Source organism: Symphodus melops (genome assembly GCF_947650265.1).
Source record: "Symphodus melops genome assembly, chromosome: 15".
Taxonomy (NCBI): Eukaryota; Metazoa; Chordata; class Actinopteri; order Labriformes; family Labridae; genus Symphodus; species Symphodus melops.
The window spans coordinates 17,730,267-17,758,046 of record NC_136705.1 but is presented as its reverse complement, the minus strand read 5'-3'; the positions used below and the strand labels follow the sequence as shown (position 1 = coordinate 17,758,046).

Sequence of the window (27,780 nt, the reverse complement as noted above, 5' to 3'; positions counted from 1 at the left end):
AGCACGCAGCTGGTGTTGACGTTTACGCACAAGGGTGCACGGAGCGGACCGGAGCAGAGATGCAATGCTCAGCATATTTTTTTTTGACCACCGGTAACTAGAGACATAGATTAGGTTACCAGTGAAGGTACACGCGCACCTACTCGAGTCGTTCTGATTGGTCAGCTGTCAGAAAGGCGCTTGACGTCACACGGCGCTTTTCTGTAAAGTAAAAACAATTTAACTAATAAAAAAGGCGTCGGACACAGCGCTTGTTGTCATCCCCTTTCCTCTATCTGTAGGCTTGTTTGTAAAAAAAAAAAAAAAAAAAAAGGCGCTGGCAGCTGAAAACAGAAGTCAAGTGTGAACACAGCTGAGAAACAAGACTGGAAGCTCAAATTTCTTTCAACAGTCGACCTTCCTGTGAACAAAATGAAAGGACCAATTTTACTGATGCCATAGGTTCTCAAGTGGATGATAAAAAGAGACTGCAGGCATAACCGACACCACAGCTCATCCCAATGGGTTGTTTGAACCTCACCAGTGGAAATGAGACTATGACTGGATGGCACCCTTATACTGTGCAGACCTCGGTGCCTTTAACAATCCTGGTGGGTGTCCTCTTCCTGTTAATTATGTTTGGCAATGTCATGGTGGTGATTGCTGTGATGACAAGCAGAGCCCTGAGAGCACCTCAGAACTTGTTTTTGGTGTCTCTTGCATCTGCCGACATCCTGGTGGCCACATTAGTGATGCCTTTCTCTTTAGCAAATGAACTTATGGGTTACTGGTACTTTGGGAAAGTGTGGTGTGAAATTTACCTGGCTCTGGATGTTCTTTTTTGCACCTCATCCATCGTTCACCTCTGTGCCATTAGCCTGGACAGATACTGGTCCGTCACTCAAGCCGTCAAGTATAACCTGAAAAGGACACCATGCAGGATTAAATTCAAGATCTTCATAGTTTGGGTACTTGCGGCCATCATTTCCTTCCCTCCGCTTATTACAATGAAAAAGGACGAGGGTAGAAAAGACAGCCCTGAATGTAAAATAAATGAGGAAAAGTGGTACATCATATTCTCCAGCACTGCCTCTTTCTTGGCACCCTGCATCATCATGATTATGGTGTATGTCAGAATCTACCAGATTGCCAAAAGAAGAACAAGAGTCCCACCAGGCGAAAGACAAGTAGAATATGCTAACTCAGGAAACACTGAGAGAAAATATGAAGAGGAGGAGGAGGAGGAGGAGGTCAATGGGCATGATGTGGAGGAAGAGCCCTCATCATCTGATGGCAATGAAACCATGCTATGTTCCATGAAGAAGAAAAAGGGCATCAGTACAACTAAAGCGACTCAGGTGAAGTCTGGAAAAACCTCTCCGAAGCCAGAGGCACTGAAGTGTGTGAGAGAGTTGAAAGGAAGGCAGTACAGAGAGAGGCGCTTCACATTTGTTCTGGCTGTGGTCATGGGGGCGTTTGTTCTCTGCTGGTTCCCCTTTTTCTTCACATACACACTTATCGCGGTGTGTGACAGCTGCTGTGTGCCAGAGACGTTGTTCAAAATGTTTTTCTGGCTCGGTTACTGCAATAGCTCCCTAAATCCGGTTATTTATACTATATTCAATAATGACTTCAGGAGGTCTTTTAAAAAGATTCTTTGTAAAAAGGAAAGGAGAGTTATATGAGTGAAATCTATGAATTTCATAAACAGAATTTGTAGCCTTGTTGTGCAAGGCTCTTATCAGTGTAAATATAACACTGATACTTAAATATCATTGAATATTTGAAAAATGTGACCAGTACTATTATAATACCATACACCTGTGTTTAAATATTTGATGTACTTCTACGTCTGTTTATGATTTGTAATATTAAATCTTTAAGAGAAAAAACTGTGCAGCTTGTTTTACCAGTTTGACTTTAAATGTTTTCACCATACAATTGTGACAACATGGCTTATTCATTTTCTACATTTGTTTGTTTTGAGTTGTAGTCATTTAAAAATGTATCAGTCAATTACCAGACATCATCCCTCATTGTACTCTGTAAGCTTCACAAATCAGAGCCTGATTGTCATTGAAGAACATTTTTACCATAAGTGGATTTTTTGAACAAGATGTTACAAAAAAGCTTGATCCACTGAAATATTAACATGGCCAATCATTTCATTGTGACTGAACATGAGTAATGGTCGATGATTAAACAAAAAGGAATTGAGCGAACATGGTGCACAAGATGTGGAAAAACAAAGCCTGTCCCTGTAGTCACCAACAGACAAAGAGAAGAGAAGGGTTTTATTGCCATATAAAACCGCAGCGACACCACAAATTGGCAAATTGTACAAAAAATATGTTGTCCTAATACCAAAACCATCTGCTTCCCAAATAACAAACATGAGAACAAGACAATTATATGGGAAGAAAATAACGCCTGGGAGATGTGACTGGCACGACAATATTGAATGCAGTTTATCATGAATTACAGCCCTTCATATCAGGATATCATTAAATCATCCCCTGGGGTAAAACTGAAGTCATGCAGCAATAGAAATATGAGCAGCTTCTGCAAATGACACTGGGAGGTTTATATCCACACCAGCTTCTCTGAGTGTTGTGCTTTTGCAAAACCGGATCAAATATCTCCATCCTCTGTCTCTTAACACTTTTCTGCTAATTAACAACAACTCCTTAAGTAGTTTGTGAACCAAAAATACATGAACTGCATTTTCCCTATCTTCTTTATCTGCTTTAACATTAGCATTTCCACAGACTACTGCTTAGAGTAACTAGCAGGGTGTTTCCCATGACTTTGCTCTCTGGGACTCTCATGTTTTGAGATTCCTGTGGTACACATGTTTGGGTTCAAACCATGGCTCTATGTCTTAAAATACAACATCCATTTCTTACCGCAAATGGTAAACTACAGAGCTACTGTATCGTTGATTAAGTTCCCACAGACATACTGACATGAGAGACATCGAAGAGAATTTAAGTAAGATGGAGTATCAGTGTCAGCGTTGTGTGTTTTAAGTGTACAGTGGCATTACACATATATTTACATTAATACAGGGATACTAGACAGTCCTAAACATATTTCCACTTGGCTCAGATCCATGGAACATCAATATGAAGTTTGAAAGATTAAAGTACAGTAATTGGTATGTGAATGCTTCTCTTAATTAAAGTAACAATTGTAATGGAGTTTGGTGCTATACTTGAGCAGTAGGATTGAATCAGTGCATTTGTAAAGCATGTTTTCACCAAGCTGACAATAAATTAAATCCTAAAATAACTGATACCCATAAAGAAAAACACCAATATTGGTGACAAATCAAATTTACCACGTCGCAAAGAAACCGGTCATGTTTTTAGTAAAACTCAGGTTTCTCTGAAGCCTAACTTTATTCCGTTATTGTAAATCATGTTTTGTTTTTTTTACAAAATATGAAACAGTTGGTTGCCATTTCTGTTTTCAGTGTGTACACACACGGGTCCACGTTCGCTCTCTGCCCAGACAATGATTTATTTCCCCTCTGTAAATGCCACTTCAGACAGTCACGATTTATGCTTGTGACACCACGGCTAATAAAACTATGTTATATAAACTGCTCCTGGAAGTAGTTCCCACAACTTTCACACAGATCCCCAGTCAATCCTCTCCATTTCCTTCAAAGCTCTATACCGCCTGTAGCTCAATGAGTGCTTTTTAAAGCTGCTAGTCATGTATCACAGACGCTTGAGAGCTTAAGAAGCAATTAAAGAGCAAAGAACACAGTACAAAGACAGTGTAGTCAGTATCGTCAGAAAGAGACACTGAGACCATACTCACAAACTTAAATAAAAGCCTGTGATGAATACTGTAGAGTGTTTTTGATTGAATGTTAGGTCATTCATTGTGAACTGACAACACTGCCTCACACACACTGGGGCATGTAATACTTCCGTCCTTCTCAATTGATAAGGATGCAAAATAATAAAATTACATTCTGAAGGATGGTAACAACAGGATAATCCAGTTCTAATTAATTTGCCTCATGCAGACTTCCTCTATTATACCGCTCACCAATGTCTCTAAAATTCAAGTTTTAATCACAATCTTTGTTCATTTTTAACAAAATTAAACTAAACCACTAAACCAATGTGTTTTTTTTTGGTGTTAAACGTTTTAACATAATGCAAGCTACCTTAAGAATGTAAGAGATAAGTGTATTTTCCCAACAGATTCATGTTGACTATTTTTAAAAATGGGAAAATGAAATGTGTATGAGCGTTTTGTTTCCCCAGAAATACTTGCAAAGCCACATTTTCCAGGCGACATTGATGGCCTTACAAGGGTTCATTTGTGATCTTCAGTGCTTGAGAAAGTGATTATTGTGATCAGAAGTAAAGTTTTTGAAAAAAAATATGTATATTTTTTCTCAGCTCAATAAAAAGGCACAACGTGCTGGACCGAATGAGTTTCAAGAAAACCGCAGAGGGGGGAGGACCGCACTGGGAATTCAGAAAAGGAAAACACACAGAGGATGTGGGATTAACTAAATATGAGAAATGTATCAACAAATAGTTAGTTTTTTAGTAAAACCACAAGTTGCCTTCACCAAATGTTACAAAAAAAAGGACAAGAGTGCATTTGTGTTGTCATGGCTGTTTACATGATAAGTATAAAGCATATATTTTATCTGTCTAAATAATCAAAGCAAAAACAATGTTTCAAAGAAAGCAAAACATGCGTGGTTAACAGAATATTTATGACATTGTACAAAAGGTTTAAAATTTGGATCCATCCACTGGCCTTGTGGCTTTTTATTCACTAATGTCTCCAACATTTTCCATAAAACAAAATAAGGATTAAAAGAGATTAAAAGAGCATGTTTTGTCTATAAATGTGACTATATTAAAAATAAACAACGTTTCATGTGAAAATCTGATCTTCTCTGAGCTGTTTATCAAACAGGGAGATTTTGGTGGGGGTTTTTTCAGTTAAGTGTGAAGGAAATGGGGTTAAAGGTTTAAGGCTGAACTGTAACTGTCTTGAATTTCCCTCGGGATCAATAAAGTCTCTATCTATCTATCTATCTATCTATCTATCTATCTATCTATCTAATGAAAAATCCAAAAATATGACTATGCCTTCATGACCTTATAGAACTATGTCACTTAAGTTCAAATGGAAAGAAAGCCAGTTTTAGTACATTGATTCTTCACGCTAATCACCATCAAAAGTAGAGATGACGTGTCCTCTTCTGAACTCCAATGCCTTCTTGGCACTACTTTGAATCTGTAATGCTAACAGATTAAGCTCTATCAAATCTCTTGCTCCTGACATTATAATTCTGACATCTTGTCCTATGCCCTTGATTGTAGGGCTGGGAAATTAATGGAAAATTAAATCAAAACCGACATTTTGAAACCTCTATTGGCCATAATCTAACCACGACGACACTAACCAAAAAGAGGTTTGCGAGAAATACTAGTTATCTATTTGCTACTGTTTTAGAGAAGTACTATACTTTAAAACTAAAATGGGATGCTTTTATTCCAGTTCAAAATACTCAATAAACACAAAATAATTAATCAGATATGCACTCTTTCATATAAGAAAGAAAGAAAAAGAAAATGTTTACAAAAGAGACCATGTCAGTGAACTATGCCTCAGATCTCCAATCTGTTTTGCAAATCCTGTTCTGCAAAGAGAACCCCCCAATCCTGATTGGATCCTTATGTGCATCACAACCTCAGCTCTTGTTTGACTTAACAGCTGAAACACTCTGTAAGCAGGTCAGTAAATATTTTGAGCAATTTGCCAATTTACAAAACACAATCAGTGAATTATTGCAAACAAGACTGTTTATTTTATGTTTAGAGAAATGTTTTTTTTTCCAGGAATTAATTGCCATTACAGACATTTTGAATTTCTTTCGCAAACAAACATGTGACGCTTTAGAATAATCAAGTCAGGGAATTGTGTTCCACAAACTGAGCAACTAAACATTTTTTCCCATGTCTAAAGTGGTGTGTCAAATATGCATTTCGTGCAATTTCATTTTTTTACCACAAACTGTACACTCGAAGGGTTTCCCGCCTTTGTGAACTGCCAAGTGTCGCCTCATATCTCCATTTCGCGCAAATCTTTTACCACAAACTGAACAACTAAATGGTTTCTCTCCTGTGTGAACTGCCAAGTGTTTCCTCAGAGCTCTACTTAGTGCAAATCTTTTACCACAATCTAAACACTTGAAGGGTTTCTCTCCTGTGTGGGTCCTAAAGTATATCACAACAGCTGTTTGATAAGAAATAATAAAAATAACAAATAAACAGACAATTCAATATGAAATCTTTTTGTCCTTTTGGTTTGAAACAGACTGCAGATTGTTCTTCATGTGCAGGTGTTTCTTATCAGGTAAAGTAACTGTATTTGACTAGAAATAAAATGGGCGTATTTGTGCGGACATAAACAGCTGTAAAAGCTGACTGACAGCTGAACGTGATCAGCTGTCGAGGAAAGATTGTCACATGTAAAGTAAAGTAAAGTAAAGTAAAATTTATTTATATAGCACTTTTCGCAGGCAGGGGCCACAAAGTGCTTCACAAACAGGGTTAAAAAAAAAACATCACAAGCAATACACAGACAGTACAAAAATCATAGCAGCCCTAAAGAGACTAATTAAATGTCTCTTGTCTCTTCAAACTGATTTCCTTCTGAAACCGTTCCTCTCTCCTCTGTGTCGTTTCCTTTAGTCTCTCTGTGCATTTCTGGTGGGCGTGACTTGATGCAATTAAGATAAGTGAGTAGCACCCATAGTCTCTCCAGCGTGTCCTAGGTCTACCCCGAGGCCTCCTCCAAGAGGAACATGCCCGGAATGTCCAGGGGGCATCCGAAACAGATGTCCGATTCACCTCAACTGACTCCTCTCTATGTAGATGAGTAGCGGCTCTACTCTGAGCTCCTTCCCAAGGACTGAGCTCCTCACCCTATATCTAAGGGTGTGCCCAGCCACCCTACGGAAGAAACTCATTTCAGCCGCTTGTATCCAGAATCTAGTTGTTCCGCCCGTCAACCTCACGATTCGCAGGAACACAAATATTTTTCTCACATTTGTAACTTTGGCTCTGTTCTGCCTTGAGAATTCATTTTTCATATTAAATGTCCAAATCCACTACCTCCACACACCAAATGCTATTGAAGTGTATTTTACATGCAACACAATGTAATATAAATAAGTATGTGAAGTGTAAGTGTGCTGTTAAAACATGTGAGCTATTGGTGGGACAAATGGTGTTCTTAAGGTTAGAGATTGGTTTAACATCAAAGACAATGAAGGGGTCTATTTGGGGTCATTCCTTAAGACTGTGAAAGATAAACAATTTAGTATTGAAATGAGGACAGACACTTAGGATACATTGGGGGAGAGAAGTCACCTCATGATGACCTGTATAACCTTTGAAGTCATATGTCCTGAGGAACCACAGGGGGTGCAGGACTGTAGGAGACGCACACCTGAATGATCAAAGCCTAAATGAAGTCGTAAATGTTCTGATGTTGCTTTGACCAATACTGTATAAATACTAGGGTCTTTTCTTTGTTCATGAGGGATCACGATTGGCTGGGGACTCTCCAAGGTAACATGGCTAACCTGGACTGCTGCTGTTTCTTGTCTTTGTAAATAAATGTCTTATATTACATGCAAGTCAGTGTCAGCGGATATTTCTTCATCATCTACACATCATCGTCAAAGGAGAACTTGAGAAACTACACTATCATCTCGTAATACGTTGCACAACAGCAAGTATGTGAACGGCTGTTCACAACAAACCAACACAGCCGTTTGTTTTCACTTACACAACATTCAACAACAAGTATATCTGAGTCATAAGCAGATCATTTGAGGAAATTCAAGTTTGACTGGAAATGACCAGGCGTAAAAAAAAAAACCCAAAATAAAATACAAACCTAATTTGTGTTAGGGTTGAAAGCAGCATCCAGCAGGTTGTGTTGTCGATTCATTTCCTCTTTCAATCAACAGATTTCCTCCTCATTTTCCTCCACAAAATCAAGCTCCACCCTCAGCCTCATCCTTTGCTCAACCAGGAAGGAGAGAACACCAGCCAGGTAACTGTCACATCCCCAGGTTAAGGGTTTAGTTTATTTCTGTTTCCCTCATGTATCATGTTTTGTGTTTGTGTTTTACTTTGATTCTTACCCTGTGTCTTCTCAGGTCTGTTGGCTGCCCCCAGTGTTTCCCAGCCTGCTGATTACATGATGTGTCTCACCTGTGTCTTGTTAACTCCACCCCCCTTTTCAGTCAGGTCTGTTGGCTGCATGCCCTTCCCCCAGTGTTTCCCGGCCTGCTGATTACCTGATGTGTCTCACCTGTTTCTTGTTAACTCCACCCCCTTTTCAGTATATAGCGTCTGTGTTTCCCCTCACTCCTTGCTTGTTCGTCTTGTCTCCTTGTATTATCAGCCAGAACACATATTTTAATATGCATTTACACAGCACGCAAACATCACGTTAAACATAACCAACAGCAATATGACCCGGTACACTAATAAAAGATTCTGTAGTCATATACATTTTACTTAATATATCTTAATATATCTTTTATGTGATAAAATGTATCCAATATAAATGTGTCCTTGATTTTGTGGAAATTATTTAAGTAACTTTCAAACAAAAATGTTTCTGCAGATAGTATCTGATTATTTTGGTTGCATTAAATATAATCTTTATGTTTATGTAATTCTAAATTAAGAGAATTTTTAATGAATCCAATTCAATAGAATTAGCCAGTTTTTAGTTGACGAGCACTACCTGATATTTTGCGCCTTTTTCCTGCTTTTGAATTCAGCAGCTATCATCTGGTAACAAGTCATAAAGCATAATAAGAATAATGTAACTCAACAATTTCCTTTGGTTGACAAAGAAGAGTTTTTTATACTGTAGTGTTAATGACAACGTGTGGGTGTATGCTGCGCGTAATATTTATAGTATATGATGCTACATTACAAAACAAAATTAGCAAGCAAAGTAATCCAGAGAGACAGAGACACGATGTTGAGGTATATTATGCATGTTATGTTAATGTAGGCCATAGTGTGATGGTATTGCACCACAATATCAGAAATATATCACAAGTTTTTGCACTAAGACAACAATAAGCTTTATTTGAAAGTTAAATTGTAAGCAATTGCTGTTAATCTATGGCCTATTTTTTAACACTAAAATACTGTTTTGATCTAAAACAGTTAAGAACTGTAGTTAGTTTTTTTAAGTAAATTTTATTATTCAGTACTAATTTGAATTTTGAAATGAATACAAGATGCGTGTGCCCTAATGAAAAGGAAACACTCATTGAAGGAAACTCTCATTCCAATTATGCCCTACTGTATAGCTTGCCTACCACATGGCCCTTGTGTACCACTGCAACCTTAAAAGCATTGCCCCATGTCAAAAGACCAAGGCTCTGTTAAAGCAGCTAACTGGCCAGGTAGAGACAACACAACTGCATCTCACTATGACCAGGCATCAAGAGCCAGGACATCCCTGGGGTTTACAAGGGGAAACCCTCTTTAATCTTCATATATAATAGAGAAATAGAGAATCTTGGGCCTCTAGGAGTAGAGATACAAGATAATATCTAAGGTATTCATGACATTTTTAGGTAAAGAATTGCTTGTGGCTTGAATGCAGAGTGAGTGTGTTCCCCATTTTGTGCCATCGGCTATCTCTTTGGATATTACTTTGTTATCCTTTACTTATCTTGCTGTTGGAAATGATGACATTTTTCTGCTTTCAGTCAATACTAGTGATAATGTTAAATTGTATGTGAAGGTGTGTATGTGTGTAGGTGAGGAGGAATAGCCTTCCTGTTTTCTAGTTCAATTAAATAGCTTGAACTGCAAGAGGGGTTTCCCCCCTTGGGCTTGGGAGAATGTGTATTAGTTTTGTAGCTGTTTCTCTATAGATAAGCATAGTTTCTCTTTCATATACTGTAAATGTTCAAGATTTGAGTAAACGTGCCATGTTTTCGAATTTACAAGGTTTGCACCTTATTAGGGGTATGCTATTCTGAATGACGATTAAACTAACGGGCTTTGTCTTGAACTCTGTATTGAGCTTGTAGTGAAAACCATGACAATGAAAGAGCAAACTAGTTTTATCTAGCAGTGATAGATAGATACACACATCTGCTGTCCCCCCTCCCCTCTGTAGACAATAATCCCAAACAAGATTTAGGAGCCCTCCTATGTGACTAAGAGTAAACATAATTACAGATTGAACCTGTGCAGTTAACATTAACATTAGAATTATGCTTATATAGCATAAATGTACATAACCTGTGAAGGAGAGAAAAACATGTGTGCTGGTTAAAAGAGACCTGTAAAACAGAGCAAGAGCCTTGGAAACAAGGTGCTGACCTTCTAGAAGTTAGTGTTCTTTGTGCATGTATAGTGGTGTTTGAGGTAGTGCCAGAGGTGTGAGTACAGTCAATGCAGACAGTTAGGGATGCAGATTGGGCCATTAAAATGCTCAGCAACATAAATGAGCAGTGATTAGCATTAAGTATCCAAAACAATAAGGTGAAACCAGGACTGATTAGGGTGATTCTCATTAAAGTACCCAACTATTAAGGAGCAGATTAGCATTAAGTGTCAAAGACAATAGAGTGAATCTTGACCTAATTAGGGTGATCATGTCAACCATTACAGATGTAGCATAAAAATACAGTAGGATGAAACCAGACACGACTATGGTGATTATCATTAAAGTGACCAGTGCTCAGTAAGGTGACTATCAATATGCATTAAAGTGTCCAACTGGAGGCTGACTCTGAGGTCAGCAGTGCAGATGAGGAGTGAGAAAAAAGTGAAAAATGAGTCCAGGATTCACCGTGTGCTTCTTCCCTGCAGTGACAGTGAAGTGTTGTACAGTCTTATGGCCAGGGGGACAAAAGAGTTCTTGAGTCTGTCCGTGGAGCACGACTGTGACAGCAGTCTGTCACTGAACATGCTCCTCTGACCGGTGAAGGTGCTGTGCAGAGGGTGGTGTGTGTTGTCCATGATGGAGAGTATTTTGTCCAGAGTCTTCCTCTCTACCACTGTCACCAGTGAGTCCAGCTCTGTACCCACCACAGAGCCAGCCCTCCTCACCAGCCTGTCCAGGCGTGCTGCGTCCCTCTTCTTGCAGCTTCCTCCCCAGCACACCACGGCGTAGAAGAGGACGCTGGACACCACAGACTGGTAGAACATCTGCAGCAGCTTTTTGCAGATGTTGAAGGACCTCAGCCTTCTCAGGAAGTACAGACGGCTCTGTCCCTTCCTGCAGGTAGTGTCCATGTTAGGCGACCAGTCCAGCTTGTCATCCAGTTGCAGCCCCAGTCCACGTCGTGTTGTCAGGAATACAAATGCTTTGTTTATAAATTTCAGTTTTAAGGGCAATAGGCCACTTTTTTCTAGCAAGTATCCAGTAAGTTTTTATCAGTAGAGAAAATGTATTTACTGTTTCAATGATTTCATTTGTTTGAAGCCGTACAATAGAGGAATACTTTATCTTAATGTTTTGCCTTTGCAAATAATAAAAAAAAGTTACAGGAGGAAGACAAACCTGCCCTTTGTACGAGGACAAATAAATATGCAAAATAAAATATTGCTTACAGCCCAAGACTACTGAATTACAGAAAAAAAATGTATGCAGCTGAGGAGTTAAATTATTTTTGTTTGTTGTAAGGTTGTTTTTCTACAACTGCAGATTTTTTAGTGGCTGCCCAACAAAATCCGTAAGCCATGTAAACTATGGTGTGCCAGGAAGTGAAACACACCCCAGAATAATAAGCCTCAAATGTAGAAATAATAAAATTATGCAAGAATAATCAGACATCCAAATCTTGATGGAAACGTAATTACATTTGCCTGCCTCAGTTTTGGAAACGCCTCGACAAGAAATTGTGTGTTTTACCTTGTGACAAAAATGAATTACAGAGAACCCATTAGAAATCCATGTTCTTCTCTGTCATGGTGAAAGGTCAAGTCAGGATCTAAGTAAAGTGTAAACAATTAAGCATTAACTCAGCAGACAGGCAACCCATGAGGATTACATCTTTAAATAACCCTCAAAGAGCTTTCCAAGACTGTGTAAAATGTTCAGGTAAGTTCCAAAGGTCTTCAGTGTGTAGGGTAAAGCATGTTGTGGAGTTGTTTTGTGTCACACACATAAGGTCTCCACCAGCAAAGATGTGTGTATGTCTGTCAGGCTTTACAAAAATCTGAGACCACTTGAGATTTAGAAATCTGACTATATCATGTATCGTTTTATAACCTAAATTAGTTAGTGGAGTCTGACATGTGATGCCTATAATGCAGTTTTAAGCAACATTAAAACAACACTGTAATTCACTGACAGATGTATTTCTGCCCTTCAGACAGGACAGAAAATCCAGACTCTACACTGATGTAGGATATATTAAAAGTTACATTTATTTATTACATTTTAGACTTGTAGGCTATTTACAATCAATTAGGCAATTTATCGAAAATGATATAAGCAATGACTGCCATCTGCAGGTGTTTGACTGTTGCAACAATTAATCCATAAGGCTAAACCAAATTGTCACGTAATCAGACATGACCAGAGAATGTTTTTTGTTTAGTTTTTAGAAGTAAAGTCTTTGGAAATCTGAAATGAATCTAGGCATACGAGTGCTTTTTTTTTTTTTGGTATTTCAGGAAGCTTGTGCGCGCGAGCATGCGCGTTCTTCAGTCTGCGCGAGGTGCCCGGTTGTTTCAGAGCCAATCACCTTTTGGATAAACACTTATTACGTCATTGTTATTGTTGTAGTTGGAGCTCCTGCCACATACGGAGATTTCGCCACCATTTCGCTTTACATTTGGGGCATCTGAAACAAGCTTTAAGAAGTGGAAGCGCAATCCTTTACCAGCACAATGTCTATCCAAAAGGACATTTCATCGGACGAGAGTTTGCACGGTAAAGTATAACCAACAAAACCGCATGTAGCTCACCAGTAGAAATGCCGTTGTTTGTCAATAGTATTAACAACACAAGGTAACTAAATGCCTAACCAATGTAAATCCAAGCTTAACATGTCTTGATCGTCAGCTTTGAATATCATTGTTCTGTTTGGCCTGAATAGAGGACAGCCTGACGACCTAGTTAAAGAACCTTATTTGCCATGTTGCGAAATCAAATGCCTCCCAGCCAAAAACAATCCGTGTTTGCTTATTCAAATCTCCTCTCACTGACTGAATTCTTCACCTTCCTAATGGATACCCACATTTTATTCATTTTAAGACTTTCGTATTTGATTTGATCTAAGGTTCCTGGGTTGAGCTGCATTTCAGTGGCGCTGCCTCTCGGAGCACCAGTCAGCACGGAAGCCAGGAGCAGATCCCCACCACCAGCCTGGAGTGTGACGTGGAGAAAATGTTATTGGAGGCACAGCACGAATCAGGAAGAAGCAGCTCCAGAGGAAGCTCTCAGTGCAACAGGTTTGTGGGGGGGGGGGGGGGGGGGAGGAAGCAGTGCATGTGTGTGCGTTATGTAACACAGCTTGTTAGGAATATGGACTTAAAAGTGGCAAGTGACCTTTTGTGTCTTCTTCACACAGCCCACTTAGAGCGCAGACCCCCCTTCTTCTGTGGAGAGGCTCAGAGGGAAACAGCTCACAGGTATAGTTTGAATCACTGAATCCAAATCCAAACATAATTGAATCAGTGTATACTCATTTAGATGCTCATTTCCTGAATAGTGTTTGGAGAATTCATAAATGGCTAAGTGGTTCATCTTTATGTTCGAATCGAATTTGATAATCCAAAATTGGTGTTTCTAGTCAGAGGAAGACTTCCAAGAAAGAAGACGGGAAGTTGAGAGCATGATGAAGAAAAATGCTGACTGGATCTGGGATTGGTCCAGCCGACCTGAAAACAGTCCCCCAAAGTATGTAGCTCCTTCTAATTAGGAATGAAGTCATCATAGAGGCAGGGGAAATGGGTAGCCTCACCTTTTTCATCTTGTGCCACAATTTCATGATTGTAATTTATAGAATGAATGAAAAAAAAAAAACAGGATGCCTGTGTGAGCAGGGTGTAAGTATGACATTAGACCTGCACTCATTAATTTTAATGTATTCAACACGGTGAAAAATTAATGTGCTTCTCTGTAGGGAGTTCCTGCTAAAGTACCCTAAGCGCACCACCTCGCTCAGCATCAGGAACACCAGCGTCATGAAGAAGGGAGGCGTCCTCTCCGCTGACTTTCTGAAGCTTTTCCTTCCCTCACTTATCATTTCGCACATACTGGCTGTTGGACTAGGGTGAGCAGCAGCATTTGATTTCTAACTCTGGGAATGCTACAGTTGCATATAAAAAAAATAAAATACCACTCCCAAAGACCTGTGAAAAACACAGATTGTTGACCACAAACAATTAACGTTTATTATCATAAATAATGCTGAGATGTGGCATGAAAGCCAAAATTCACTTTATTTCAAAATCACAAGACGGTAAGACAGAGAACTTATATCCTTATTCTGTAATACCACTGCTTCAAGCAGACCTTTAATTGCACCAACAGATCGTGAATAATTGAGTGGTAGTCTAATCAGCCAGCTGTCAATCCGTTTGAGCAGGATTGATTCCAGTCTTGTCTTCACTCTCAGTGTGGGAAAAACAGTTGAATTTACATTGGTGGTGTGCCATTTCTAAACTGTGTACCATTCTCTCTACGAACCTCTTACACATGCACACTAAAGGAATCGTTATGGCATAAAGTAAACAAGAATAAAACGGCATGATGGAAGACAACATGAAGATGCAGATTTTTGCGTGACAAGTTGAAACATTAAAGTGGCCGCCTAAAATGCATGTTTGTGTGATGACTTCATGTAGCATGCTCCTAACCTCCACATGTACCAAATCAGTTGTCTCATTTATGAAAAGTATATCCATTGCTTTATGAGTGAATTTTGTGAGGAACAAAACACATTTTCCGTCACCATATCTGATTGTCTAAAATATTTAATTTTTTCTTTGGAAGTCTTGCATTCTGCACTACTTCGTTTGACCTCATTGTCTCTTTCCTTTTAGGATATACATCGGGAAGCGTCTTACCTCCCACAACACCTACTGAGTAGAAGAGGGTGTGCTTCCACACACCTTGATGTGATCATTTTGGCATGCCTTAAAACGGGACCTTCTGCATATCACGGGGAGATGTGGCAATGTGACATTGTTTATTTTTGAACGGGTGCCCCACATCACCGACACTAACTTGGACGGTTCAAGATATATTATGTCATTGCTGTCGTATCGTGAGAGCTCCTTAAACTTCACAGTGACACATCCTCCACAGCTCCTTGTTTAACCTGGCTCGGAGATGACTGTTTTGCTGCTTCCTGCTCCTTAAATCTGCACGTTAGGGAACTTATTAACATGTCCAGAATCGTTACATTTGCAATGAGAGACCACTGTTGATTTTAAATAATGTACCATCAGTTGTTGCTTTTATTTTTTTAAAGATCAGCTATGGATAAAGGATATTAATAATGGTGGCAATTTGTGCAATAATACTCTCAAAATAAAAAAATAAAAAAACAACTTAATCATTTGTGGTCCATTTTGTTATCAAACCCAAAATAAAGTTAAACAGTTATAAAAGTGACATATTTTTTAAAGGAATACACCACATGCAGGTGAACACAATTAAAATTTTATTGAACTTTGGTCAAAATAATAAACAAGTGAATACATTGCCACCATGTTAGGATTCAATGGACAAAGACAATGCATTATTATGTGTTTTAATGTCATCAGTATATGTTTCGTGTAGTCAACCTTCACTTCTGCATTCACAACTACGGAGATAAGATCCACATTTGCAGTACGTGTTCAAATTGGTGGTGAGATCCCTAACGAATGAATAAGGGCACATGTATGAGGCCTGTCTGAATTTCCTACTTAATACATTACTCGGAGGCACTCTATCTCATAAACTGTATGGTGTGCAATTTTCCTCCTTTGTGATTTTCATAGACGGCCACATGTAGCAGCAGTATGAGGACATAACTCTATAAAATAGGATTTACAAATAATGCACATGAGGTTTGTAAAACGTTTTGGGGACATAACTTGTAGCTGTCACTGATAGAAGTAGGTATTAAGGCTGCAGATTCCCTTTATCCTGGGCCCCATCTTGTGCCATGTAGTTTCCAGCCTTCATCCTAAAAACATGATGAAAAACTCAAGAGGTGAATCTCTTGACACAAAAACATCGGTTGTCTCCAACAGTGATTCTGACACTGGTAGCCCCAAGTACTTATTTCCATTACAGCTTGAGATCTGCTCAAAGACAGTGGTGTGACTGGACATTTTCCCACCTCTCTACAACATAAAAACATGCAAAGCAATAAACATGTTTTAATACATACTTCTAAATTTAAAAACACATCTGTAGTTTTAGTTTCTTTTATTAAGTGGATGACAAGGTGTACTTGAGTAGATACAGTCAGTGAAATTATGTCACCGTATTGACTGGGAGAAAGTAAGAGGAGGAAAGGGGAGAAAAGAAAAACAGGTCCACTTTCCAAATTCATGGCCTCTTCCACCAGTAGTTTGGCCTGAATACACCACCATTAGGGGAATGTTACAGTTAGGCTTATTGGCCATTAATCCTTGCTTCAGAGGGCCCAAAAAATCTTTAAGATGTTACAACTTTGACAAGACGTCATTTTAAGGGCTTCCAAGAGTTCAGTCGTTAAATCATGAAATGAAGGCTTAAAATGTCAACACAAACACCAACGTTCAAGAGTTTGACCTCTAGGGAGTGCCATTCCATCAATTAGACCCGAATTGGGCTTTCTGGGTCAGGGGGGGCATGTTGATTTGCCCTGGTGCCAAAGGCAAAAACAACCTAAGCTCAGACTCAAAATAAAACAGGCCTATGGATCAACCTCCTGTGGCAAAAAAGTAGACACGTGCTTTCGAATTCTTCACCAGGAGGACAACGAGGCTGTTTCTTCTTATACAGATAGACAAGTAGTAGGCTTAACTACACAGGTACGGTAAAAGCCCTATCCTCTGGAGCCCGAAATCTTCTAGTTGATTTTGTCCTGGAAAATGTACAAGTTGTTGGTGGCTGCCACAGCTATCACGTTATCTTTGGGGTGCCAGGCAGTGTGGAGGATCTTCTTGTTGAAGTCCAGGCTGTCCACGCTGATCTCGTCCTTCTTCCTCTTGCCGCCGGTGGACACTTTGCGTGGTTTGAGCGTGGCCCGTGGTTTGCTGCTCTCCCGGGACGCCTCCAGTGTGATGTCCCGCCTGGTGTTGCGGTCAAACATTCGGAAGAAGTTGTTGTAGGAGCCGGTCATGATGGCACTGACGGAGAGAGAGAGAGAGACAGGAAAAATAAACGGTGTTGTAAAACTAACTTAACAAAGAAAGACAAGACAAGGCAACAAGTGATCGATACACACGCAGACGACTTAAAGCTTTACAGACGCTGATACGTGTAAGAGCCGGCTCCTATGCCAGAAGCAAAACGGACACTTACCTGTCACTGCCATTCCAGCAGCACTCAAACTTGTCAAAGATGCAGTCGTTTTCATACAAAGAGCAGAGTTTACTGCGAAGATATTCATGGACCTGAAACAAAAAGAATCACTTAGTCCATGTGTCCACTTCAATAAGGCACAACATTTTGATCTTTGAAGACAGAATCTATACGTTAGGCTCATTCAGCTAAATCAATACTTTGCTTGAGGACTTATCGCCGATGTCTATGCTGGGTTCAGAATTGCCCCCACTCTGCGTGGCTAACCAGAAACACCTGTGATTGGCTTGTAGTGTGTCGCAGAAACTTGCGTACCCTTCACTGAAGGATTAAAATATTTCACACTGTTGTATTTTTAACCAACTATCTTCATGAAAATACATTTCACCAAAATTACATCATTGCAGATAAGAAGTTGGAAATAAACATGTACAGTTACACATAAGCACAAGACGATCATTTAAAAACATTGCTTTGCCTTTTATTTTGTAAGTGTTGCTTGACGGTAATGTACATTTTAATTGGAACTCCACATGGTAGGAATAAGTGTTTATGCACCTGATACGTCTCCACTGGCCTGTTCTCCATGTTGAGGTCCCACACTTTGACGGAGAGGTAGTCACGTGTCATCATATAGCGTCCGCTGTGACTGAACTTCACGTCTGAGATGGAGGAGATGATCTCAGAGAAAAAGGATCGGCTGCTTGGGTCCTCAGGCTCTTCAAAGACTGGAAAAAAAAAGAAATATTCCCATTATTTTTTTTTTTAAAGTCTAGCAGACCACTTTTTGAATTTAGAAACTCCAAATTCACTGATAATTGATGTTTATATATTCTGCAAAGATAGCAGTGAAACGTTTATACTTTTCATTTATCAAAACAAAAAAAACAAAGACATTGCCAAATCTTCCGACCATACCAAAAAGCAGTAAACAATAACAATGCGATATTATATATATAGTTCACAGTGATGTGACTGACCTTGCAGTACTACAGTGGATGTACTTACACTTTGAGTGCCGATCACAGAGTGCTGCTGCTCGCATGTCACACAGGCGGATAGTGCCTTTGCTACTGCTGTACACAAATACATTGCATTGGTGTGGATGGCACTCAGCAGCTGTGATTACTTCTGTCAGTTCCTCCATGTTGGCGGGCTTGATGTCTACAATATCTGGGGACACACTGTTAAAGAACTAGCAGGCTTTTGTTTCATAGTTATACAATGCAGAGAACATCACAGCCACACACCGAATATTTGTGATCTTATGAAGTCAAAAGGATACTAAAACTTCTGTCTGTGATTTCCAAGTGCCATAGATTTATTCTTAGGTCATCTGCGGAGAGGTACGTTTCATGATCGCTATTTACAGAAATGGAATTAATGTGATAGGTGTGTGCATTTGCAAAGATCCTCCTTGGGCTTGCTTCTACCATGAGATCCATTGGCATCAGCACTGGTACCTGAAACACAGAACATGCACGCTTCAGATCAAAAATAAAAAGTTACGACTCTTCGCTCGAAATATGACACATAAGATCAAACATACCCGTAAAGAGGTGATTCTAAAGGGGTCTCTGAGTCGTCCGTCTTCATCCTTCAGATTGTAACCTTCTGCTCGTTTATCTCTTTCACTTATTTTCCACAATTTGATAGTTTTATCTTAAAAACAAAAAAATGAATGAGTAAGTTCTTAAAGACATAAGATTAAAGAACAGATTTAAAACAAAAAAAAAGTAAGCATAAAATCACCAAATATTTCAATCATATTAAGAGAAACCTCTTACCATTTGTTGAAAGTAGAAAGTGAGCAGCATTTTGTTGGGGTAGCCATCGTATTTTATTAATTTTTTCCTCAATTTCTAAACTTTTCAAATAGTCAAATTCTGGCTCGTGACTCTGAAAAGTGCTATACACGTTGTACTCCCCGCGCAGGTGTGGACGATTCTTAGACTGAAAACATAGACCAAAGAAATGACTCAGAACGTGTACATATATTTTTCCCCCACAGCAGAGAAGCATCTAAGGCCTCACTTTAAAAAACATCAACTCCTCCATCAGTGTCGGAAATTCTTACCTCCTGTTCATGTTGAAAAATCACTACTCTGCCTCCTTTATCTCCCGTTGCGAGCAACTCTCCAGAATAGTTGAACTCAACTGTTGAGATTATGTCAGCTGAAAATGGACACAAAACAGAGCTAATGTTACTAAAAAGGTCAAAGGTCAAGGGGTTGTGTTGTGACAGCTAGAAGTATTCCTCTTTAAAAAAAACCCACAACACATTTACTACACCCTGAGTGAATGAATGAAAACAAGCGTGATGTCACTGGACAATTTATGGACGCAGCACATTGACGTCATGGACACGGTCGCTCCCCTTTAATAGCCTAGCCACCATTTAGCACACAGCTAGCTAGCGACAAACAGCCATTTAAAGCAACAATGGCTGTTTGTGCAATTAATCCATTGGCAGATCTGCACCACATACAACAGCTGTCACATATCAAACACGGCCAGGTCATCTAACTATCGTGCATCTCACTTGAAGCCTCAGGAGCATCCTCCTATCCTTAGGAACATCTAGCTAGCAGCCTAGCCCGTCAAGCTAACGTTAGCCACATACCTTCCGCAACATCTTCATCTATCGCTCCTTTCACTTGAGAGAAACACCACTGAAAATCGTTTCCTCCTGCAACTCCTGCAAAGAAAACAATGTGTTAGTTTGCGTTTCCTTTGGTGAGAGAGTGACCTAACGGTGACACAGTTTGACAACTAGCCACCGTTAGCTTGCCAGCGCTAACGTTGGCTAGCTAACTTGCAGATTGAGGCCATCACACACAGTGAGGAGGGTCCTTCTATTCCTCCCTTCAAAGGTAGCTTACCCGCCATTGCTTCATGTAGCAGCTCTTGCTGTACACAGCTTACAGTAGCTTATCAACCAATGCGGCTTGCCCGGGGAAATAGATAACATCCACAGTCAGTGTGAAGACTCGGGTCCAGATCTGTCAAGACCACGGAAATTATCCGTGATTTTTTTTTCTCTTCCAAAATGGCGCACAGTACATGGAGAAATGACGTCATGCACACATGCCACATCCTGGCTCCCTCCATCCATCCTTCTCCTCCTAAGCATCTCACAGTTTAAGTCTATAGTTTTCTCTCTGTTTTAGCACTTTTACGTGTTTTATCTGATGAGTTGGTCGGGTTGAGCTCTTTCACTCGCCCTCTGATTGATGGAAAATGTAAATATAATCAAAGTCGAAGTGTTTAAATGCAGTTAACTCTAAGATTTGACTGAAGATTTTTTTTAAATGCCAGTATATACAGCATTAACATTTTTTTTAAATTGTGTTCAAGTGCCTGCTAAATTTAGGCTGTCGTGGTCCCCGTTTTCTCGTGAAAGTTAAAACAGTGCTTCAAGACAATGTCGAAAATGGTTTTATGTGGAGATTGTAGCATGCCATAAAGCCCATAAACTTGTTATCTGCTCGGTTAATTTATATGTTAGATTTAAAAACAGTGTCAAACTTGAATGACACCAAGAGAGTTCAGCACCCGCTTGGTATTGCATGGTCAAAGGGTGACATCTAGTGGGCGAATGATGAACATCCAGGTACGTTTTTTAGCATTGGTTTGCGCCTGAAATTATTAATACTTATCTGATAGTAACAGAGACCTATGTAATTCAGAATTATTTGCTGCTATGGTCTATAAAACCGGACTCACCAAAAGTCAATTTAGATTAGAGAAATGTTAAACCTTGAGCTTTCAGAGTGTGAATGTCTTGCTTCTAAGGGAATAGTCTGCTTTAAAGACAGCTCTCTTATTATTATTATTACATTATAATAATATGAAAAAAATAATAATAGTAACATTATGATACTTATGAGGGACAGATGTGTGTGTGTGTGTGTGTGTGTGTTTTGCTGCTTGTCTGTCTGTCTATCCCTCATAAGTATCAAAATGTAAATACATGAAATATTTATTATCATGATTTACTTATTTCCCCATAGGTAAATCTCACATGTTTATAGTATGCTGTTCGTTCTTGTTGTCCTAAATGATTGGGTGATATAGCTAAAGACAAAACTTTTCAAAGTCAGCTCATTCCGTTTCTGCCCAGACTTCATTAAAAGTTTGCCACACACGTCTGTATCATTCGGGAAAAAAAATTACATATTTCAAGATAAACATACAAAAATAGCTGTTAGAGGTGTGGTAGATGCTTTAGTGTTTTGCTTACTTTTCTGCTAACATATCTCTCTGTAGAGTAAGGGGGTTGTCGAGGGTTGGGTAGCCCAAAGGGGCTGATTGTGCAATAAAAATAAGTCACAATCCAAAATAATACAACTAAGGCAAGTGCTGATAAAGTAAAAGAATATTTGATATCTGGGTCACATTTCAATGGATAACTGCATAAAAAAATGTATGTTCTCTCAATACACCAGATAATAAAAACGCATTATTCAAATATATGCAAACATACAGATTAGCCTAATGGTGGAGTACAGTTGTTGAAACTATTGTTTAACTCTTTCTTTTGATACAACTGCAGCGAGAAAGTGTTCTAAAAAAGGAGGTCTTTAACTTAATATAAAGCTTCACATTTGTTTATCTAGCGAGCTGCTCACCTAGACAAACTTCAAGTACTTAAACTTTGTGTGTATAATCACTCTAAACTTTTAGTTCGCTTGAATATTGTCCTGGAGGTGGCCGGTGAAGGAAGGGATGTACCTGGAAAGACCTGGACCGAATCTCACAAAAACCCTCTCCTGGATATCTCCTGAGCTCAACATCCCTCTCATCACTCACACAGCATCCCAGAGGGAGCAGCAGAGCAGGGGCCTGGAGGTTAGGCGCATACAGTACACACACAAAAACACACAAAACCTGTATATATAGATATAACAGTGGACTACCATTTACTGTGTAAGTCAACTACAGAAAGCCTATTCATAGAACCAGAAGCATGCAAAAACATTTTACATCAAAATGCAAAATACTTCTTCACAACACATTGTACACACTGTAAATGAAGCTCTTTGCAGATGTTATACTGTCTTCAAACATACAGTAACCACATATTTAGCACCTACATGTTTCTTTTTTTGTAGGTGGTAGATATGAGGAGTTTTGTTTTCAATTAAATATAGGTGGTTCACCAGGGTTTTGTAAAAGAATCATTATTTTAAGAACCACTTGAACGCTTAAAACACCATTGACTTCACTGTAAGAACCCGGTGTAGTTAGACAAAGAAAAAAAGACAAATGGGTTTAGTCATCTGATGGAGCGTACAATATGTATTGGATACATAAGGCACATTCTCTCCTTGTTCATAAAGCAGTAAGTGGTGTTGGTAAAACATTAATAAATACATTTTTCTTTCATTTCAAGACATTTTTTAAACCTATGTGTTCATGTTTCCCTTCTATTCTGCTATTCTATTATACTCCTTTATTAATAGTCTGCTGTAAAAACACAAAGACTGTTTGTATTCAGCCTCACGGTGTAAAGGGAAAAAATCCTTGACTCAAGCCCAATTTGGGATTTCATAAACGGTTCACCTTAATTGTTGTGTGCGTTACATGTTTCACATTTGTATTAGTTTAGTGTTATGGCTGTGACTGTGTGCGTGTGTGTTTTTAGTGTGTGTGTTGCCGTAGCTTCATCAGGTATAAGGAGAGGTGTTGACTTTATTCCGAGCCTCCAGTAACACCACTGACTCTGATAGTTCCCCATCCCTGTGGGAATTCATTATAAGACAGCTAGAGGCTGCTTGTGGATGGTTACTGTGCTGCCCGTATGTTAACTTGTCGCTATCGCGCAAGGCAAACATGTGGTGCAGCTGCTTTCTCTGGCTGTGGGCAACCTGGAGAGATTGATTGGTGAGCCTTCTGTTTTATCCAGGATCAGGGCCACATTCAGTAGACATGGTGCCTCCGGAGAAGCAGCCATTTTCCCCAGAAAATATGGCTCATTACCAGCGCAGACAAAATGAAGGTATATTGACTTTTTAACATCTTACACTGTTACCTATTCCTGAGCATTTTAACAACACACGTTTGTTATCCTGGAAATCTTTACTTCATTTTATTCCCATGTCACTGCATACAAGAACGGTGCTGATTTTAACATGAGTTAATCATAGAGAATCAAACATGTCTACTTCAGCTTGAATTTACACACTCAGGGGCACACACTTAAATACCCATACATGTGTACTTTCACCCCGCACAAACAAACATACCCTTCCCCCCCATCAGACAGTTTTTAACACAAACCATTGGCCAGTGGATGTGTCTGCTCTGCTCAGGGGCATAAGCTCTGTCCAGACCCTCAGTCTTAACACACACACACACACACACACACACACACACACACACACACACAAACAGCAAAGACAAACACAATCAATTATTCAACACTCTTGTTTTGGCTCGTGTTTTTTTGTTTTTTTCTTCTTCTTTTTCTTATTATTTCTGTTCTGTTGTTTCTATAGCATCCTCTGGCAAACTCACAGCCAGGAGGCCCTGATGAGTGAGCTATGAGGCCTGATGACTTGAGGTCTGTGTATGGCTTTGTAATTTAGATGGCAGAGTAATAATTTGCATGCACAGCCTTCAACATTGTCTCATTGTTTGAAGGAGATTATCCTCGCGGCTTTTTCAAAAACGGAGGCTTGTCAAAGACCTGGCTTGGAAGACAAACCTTTGTCTGCGTGTTTATTTCCCCCATGAGTGGAAATTTTCAGTGCGGTCATTCGGTGCATTTAAACCTCACGCTGGAGCACACAAACCGCCAGTGCAAACAGTGTACTCTCTCCTTTGTTCTGCCGTATTTCTTTACCAGCCGTATCTCTTTGCGAAGAATTTGTTCCTTCATATATCTATAGTATTGTACTGTATGTAAAACATACAGGGACTTTCATTTTCCAGTGTGCAAATCTGTGCACTAGATGGCACTATGGCACTTATTATTCAACCCCAATAGATACTTTCCATTTAGGAGGATCAGTGCGTGCTGCTGACACAAGTGATGATCACAAAGTGCTTGTTTTCCCGAGCTGATGTTGAAATGATCCGGACACATCCTCTCACATTTGTTAATTAGCTGCTTTGACTTTTAAGCACAAAGAATTTTTTTGTTTTTCCTGTCATAAGTTCAAGAAAAATATAGAATGAAAATACTGAATTGGAGTTGTTACGATCACAAAAGTTTAGAAGTGTACTCTACTTTGACAAATTAGAGAGTTTTTTTTTTTTTTTTAAAGGCTCAGGTGAACATCAAACAAAATGTTCTCTCCCGAATCAATGAGAACAAAAAGGAATCACATGGTGGGGATATATTAAATGTGAATCCTGGCAGCGATGATGTCCTTGTAACAGATCAGATTGTAAATAAGATGGGTTAAATTGCACTTGTAGCTTCCCTTCAAACAGTCAGGGCTATCGTCTCGAGAGAGTGCCGCACACTCTTCCTCTAATAACGCAAGACAATGAGATCCCAGCTCATAACATAGGCCTCCACTATATAGAACAAGTATTGGGGGCTTAGCAGCTAATAAAGTGGCAAGTCTTCAAATCCATGTCAGAAGAGCAGAGTGCCACAGGGACCTTTCATAACACTTGTATGTGCAGGTTCAACTGCAGTGGAAAGGTTACACATCCACATTGCTCTGATCTAACCTGATGAGTTGCCTTAAGCCTCACGAATTTCAAGGCTGAAATTTCTTTTTTTTATTTAATTTAAAGAAGCAGAAGTGAATAATTCTCTCAGTGTCTTAAATATGACAAGAGTGCAAGATGAATGTTTGAGATGCAACGCAGATTACACCACGTATAAACGTGCACCAAGCATTTGCAAACACGTGAATCCCTTTTACATTTTAATTAAATTGAGATTTTGTTTCATATCTGTTTGTCTTAGCGCACATTTTGTGAGCTGTGTGTTTTTTTTTGTTTTTTTTTTTCAAAATGAGCTCAAATTATAACACACATCAATTTGGTTAATTGAATCACGCTGCCCTTTGAGTTCACAAAACACAGCCTCAGTAATTAGCCCTGATTGCCTGGTCTGCGTTTCATAAATGGTCTCTCCCGCTTTCTCTCCAGTGAACCTGTCCTTCACTCGAGCACAGACACTCCTCCAGCATTTCCACCCACTTTGTTTGTGAGTCTTTGATCCACACTATTCCAGTTAAAGTTACACCCATGTGCTGCAAGTTGAAACTTTCAGCATTGTTGCTCAGGGGAACCTTATACCCGTGGCGCCTTCTGCCTTTGTCCTTCCCTTTAGCAACAGAACTCTCCTATGGACCCGGACAAAAGACTACTCACGACACCATTTTATGATCTCTGTGATGATACCGTTTCCTTCTCCTGCTTGCATGTTACCTCCGTCTGCTCATCTAATCCTAAATGTTAATGTCAAAAAAAGCATCATTAGTTGCTCTCCCTGGAGGAAATAGTTGATTTGAAGCAGAGGATAATACAGGAAAAAGGGCCGTCCTCATCCTAAGATTGTGTCCTCGTAAGACGAAAACCAATTTAAATCAGTGCTTTTTCTATCTGCTGCTAAATAACATAAAAATGATAAGAACAGATGCAACGAAATTGTCATAAAACTTGCACAGTATAATTTTTTTCTTTCAATTAAGGTGATATGCACTATCAGGTGGACTCAATTCATAATGTGTATTGCATACAAAGGATATTTGTGCACATAATGCATAACTTGCAAATAAATTAGCATGTTGACTAGAATTACACACACATGTTCAGCCTAATTGAAGTGAGAATTAAAACCATTTTATACAACAACAGTGTAAACCACTTTAAGGCACCAACAACAAATAGAGTATATTAAAATAGAGTGTAAAGTGCTGCAATGTCTTGCCTCTCCAGTCTGTCTAATCACTAAGTGAGTGAAACATTCATGGTACACTAGATCAGTTCAATATTTAATTTCTCAACAAAGACTACATGATGGAACAGATGCTCAAACTTTGTATGTTTCTCAGGAGAGCAAAACTCACTTTCACGGAAGCTATTGAGCACAGAGATTGGGATTGTGTACAAGCGCTGTGTTGACTTCTTTGGGCTCCTCACCTATGCACTGAACGTACAGTGGCGGATAAGAAAGATGTGCAAACATACAAAGTGTGCAGAGTGAGTCAGTGCTCAAACCATGGACTGAATACATCAATTGTTTACATCCAGGGGCACAAGAAAACTCATGTGTGGAAGCACATTAGCAATGCACCAAGGTTGGCCTTTGCCTTCATGTCACATTTCAAGTGAAAATTTGACTTGGCATGTTTACATAGGATTTCTTCATCTCCCTTTTAAACCCCTATGGGCAGGCTGAAGGTGAGGGGAACTAAGATTATTATCCCCCCGTTTCTCTGAGGAGCTTTTCTTTATGCACACCCTCGCAGATGTCGACATTTGGTTAGGCGGTGTACATAGAAGCCCCAGATTATCTAGCGCTTCAGGAAGTCTGTTTAGCTAAAGTTAGGAGTGGTTACTTTGCCGCACCTTCCGAATTTGCCCTCGTGTTTAATAGAACCTGGAGACCCCCTGTGCTTAGTTAAACATCTGTGTTTAAGAGCTTTTCAAAGGGAAATATTGGTGATTGAATATTACTGTCCTTTGAAAACCAAAGGTCTTAGCTGTAATGATGTTCACATCAATAAGCTCGGCTCGTGCAGGCAAAGATCTAGTCACAGGAAGCGTAACAGATGGTGTACTATATGTCATAATGCTCTAAAATCCAACAGGAATTGACAATTGAAATCCCACCCTGGAGTTTGCCTCTTTTAGCTTTGGCATAATCTTCTCAGGATTTCAATTGCAAAGTCAAAGAGAATAGTCTAGCACATGGGGACTAGTTATCTGGGGCAAATGCGGTCTAAGGTTGACAATGCAAAGGCTATGTTTATGTGCATCACACTTGCTATACTGAATGTCTCCCAGAGTGCAAGAACATCCTCCCCTGAATTCTATTCCTCTTCCCACGTCCCAGCAGTGCTGCCGTGGAAAGTAGGCCAAGTGAGCACCAGGGCGTTGCTTTTTTAAGATGATCAGTTTGTCAGTGTGTTTTTGTGTGTGCTCAGGACAGCTATTCATGTGGCTTGACTCTGTAGAACAAAGAGCAGCATTATACAATTTGCAGCACTTCCAATAGCAAAGGGGAAAGGGAGAGGTTGGAAAAAAAATAGGGACAGGACAAGTGCGGATGAA

The 27,780-nt window shown here is 39.5% G+C and overlaps 3 protein-coding genes and 1 long non-coding RNA gene across 4 annotated transcripts; 3 read left to right on the top strand and 1 right to left on the bottom strand.

Moving 5' to 3' along the window:
• The first annotated feature begins 332 nt into the window (after nt 1-332).
• Nucleotides 333-1,665, top strand: LOC306835699 (alpha-2A adrenergic receptor-like). The gene has a single exon (XM_079362382.1). The coding sequence runs from the start codon at nt 501-503 to the stop codon at nt 1,662-1,664; it is 1,164 nt and encodes a 387-aa protein (XP_079218508.1). The 5' UTR covers nt 333-500; the 3' UTR covers nt 1,665.
• An 11,113-nt stretch (nt 1,666-12,778) lies between these two features.
• Nucleotides 12,779-15,611, top strand: LOC306836462 (BCL2/adenovirus E1B 19 kDa protein-interacting protein 3-like). The gene is made up of 6 exons (XM_079363541.1): nt 12,779-12,960; nt 13,310-13,481; nt 13,601-13,661; nt 13,823-13,929; nt 14,156-14,305; nt 15,078-15,611. The coding sequence occupies exons 1-6, from the start codon at nt 12,918-12,920 to the stop codon at nt 15,118-15,120; spliced, it is 576 nt and encodes a 191-aa protein (XP_079219667.1). The 5' UTR covers nt 12,779-12,917; the 3' UTR covers nt 15,121-15,611.
• Nucleotides 15,612-16,440: 829 nt separating this feature from the next.
• On the bottom strand, nt 16,441-20,586 carry LOC306836461 (serine/threonine-protein phosphatase 2A 55 kDa regulatory subunit B delta isoform). Its single transcript, XM_079363540.1, has 10 exons — nt 20,421-20,586; nt 20,162-20,236; nt 19,616-19,713; nt 19,326-19,491; nt 19,088-19,200; nt 18,824-19,001; nt 18,547-18,711; nt 18,097-18,266; nt 17,539-17,630; nt 16,441-17,363 (listed from the first exon to the last, which is right to left on the bottom strand). The coding sequence occupies exons 1-10, from the start codon at nt 20,425-20,427 to the stop codon at nt 17,084-17,086; spliced, it is 1,344 nt and encodes a 447-aa protein (XP_079219666.1). The 5' UTR covers nt 20,428-20,586; the 3' UTR covers nt 16,441-17,083.
• A 135-nt stretch (nt 20,587-20,721) lies between these two features.
• LOC306836463 lies at nt 20,722-23,832 on the top strand. The gene is made up of 3 exons (XR_013780783.1): nt 20,722-21,151; nt 22,225-22,389; nt 23,447-23,832. It is a non-coding gene; the product is annotated as an uncharacterized lncRNA (long non-coding RNA).
• The last annotated feature ends 3,948 nt before the right edge of the window (nt 23,833-27,780 follow it).

What these genes read in the sequence shown, in the direction of transcription:
- LOC306835699 (XM_079362382.1), top strand. Translation starts at nt 501, where the DNA reads ATGGGTTGTTTGAACCTCACCAGTGGAAATGAGACTATGACTGGATGG.
- LOC306836462 (XM_079363541.1), top strand. Translation starts at nt 12,918, where the DNA reads ATGTCTATCCAAAAGGACATTTCATCGGACGAGAGTTTGCACG. An exon ending in ATCGGACGAGAGTTTGCACG is followed by an intron (nt 12,961 to 13,309) that starts GTAAAGTATAAC and finishes ATTTGATCTAAG; the next exon opens with GTTCCTGGGTTGAGCTGCAT. An exon ending in CCTGAAAACAGTCCCCCAAA is followed by an intron (nt 13,930 to 14,155) that starts GTATGTAGCTCC and finishes GCTTCTCTGTAG; the next exon opens with GGAGTTCCTGCTAAAGTACC.
- LOC306836461 (XM_079363540.1), bottom strand. An exon ending in AGATGAAGATGTTGCGGAAG is followed by an intron (nt 19,714 to 20,161) that starts GTATGTGGCTAA and finishes GTCCATTTTCAG; the next exon opens with CTGACATAATCTCAACAGTT. An exon ending in TTTTTCAACATGAACAGGAG is followed by an intron (nt 19,492 to 19,615) that starts GTAAGAATTTCC and finishes CTATGTTTTCAG; the next exon opens with TCTAAGAATCGTCCACACCT.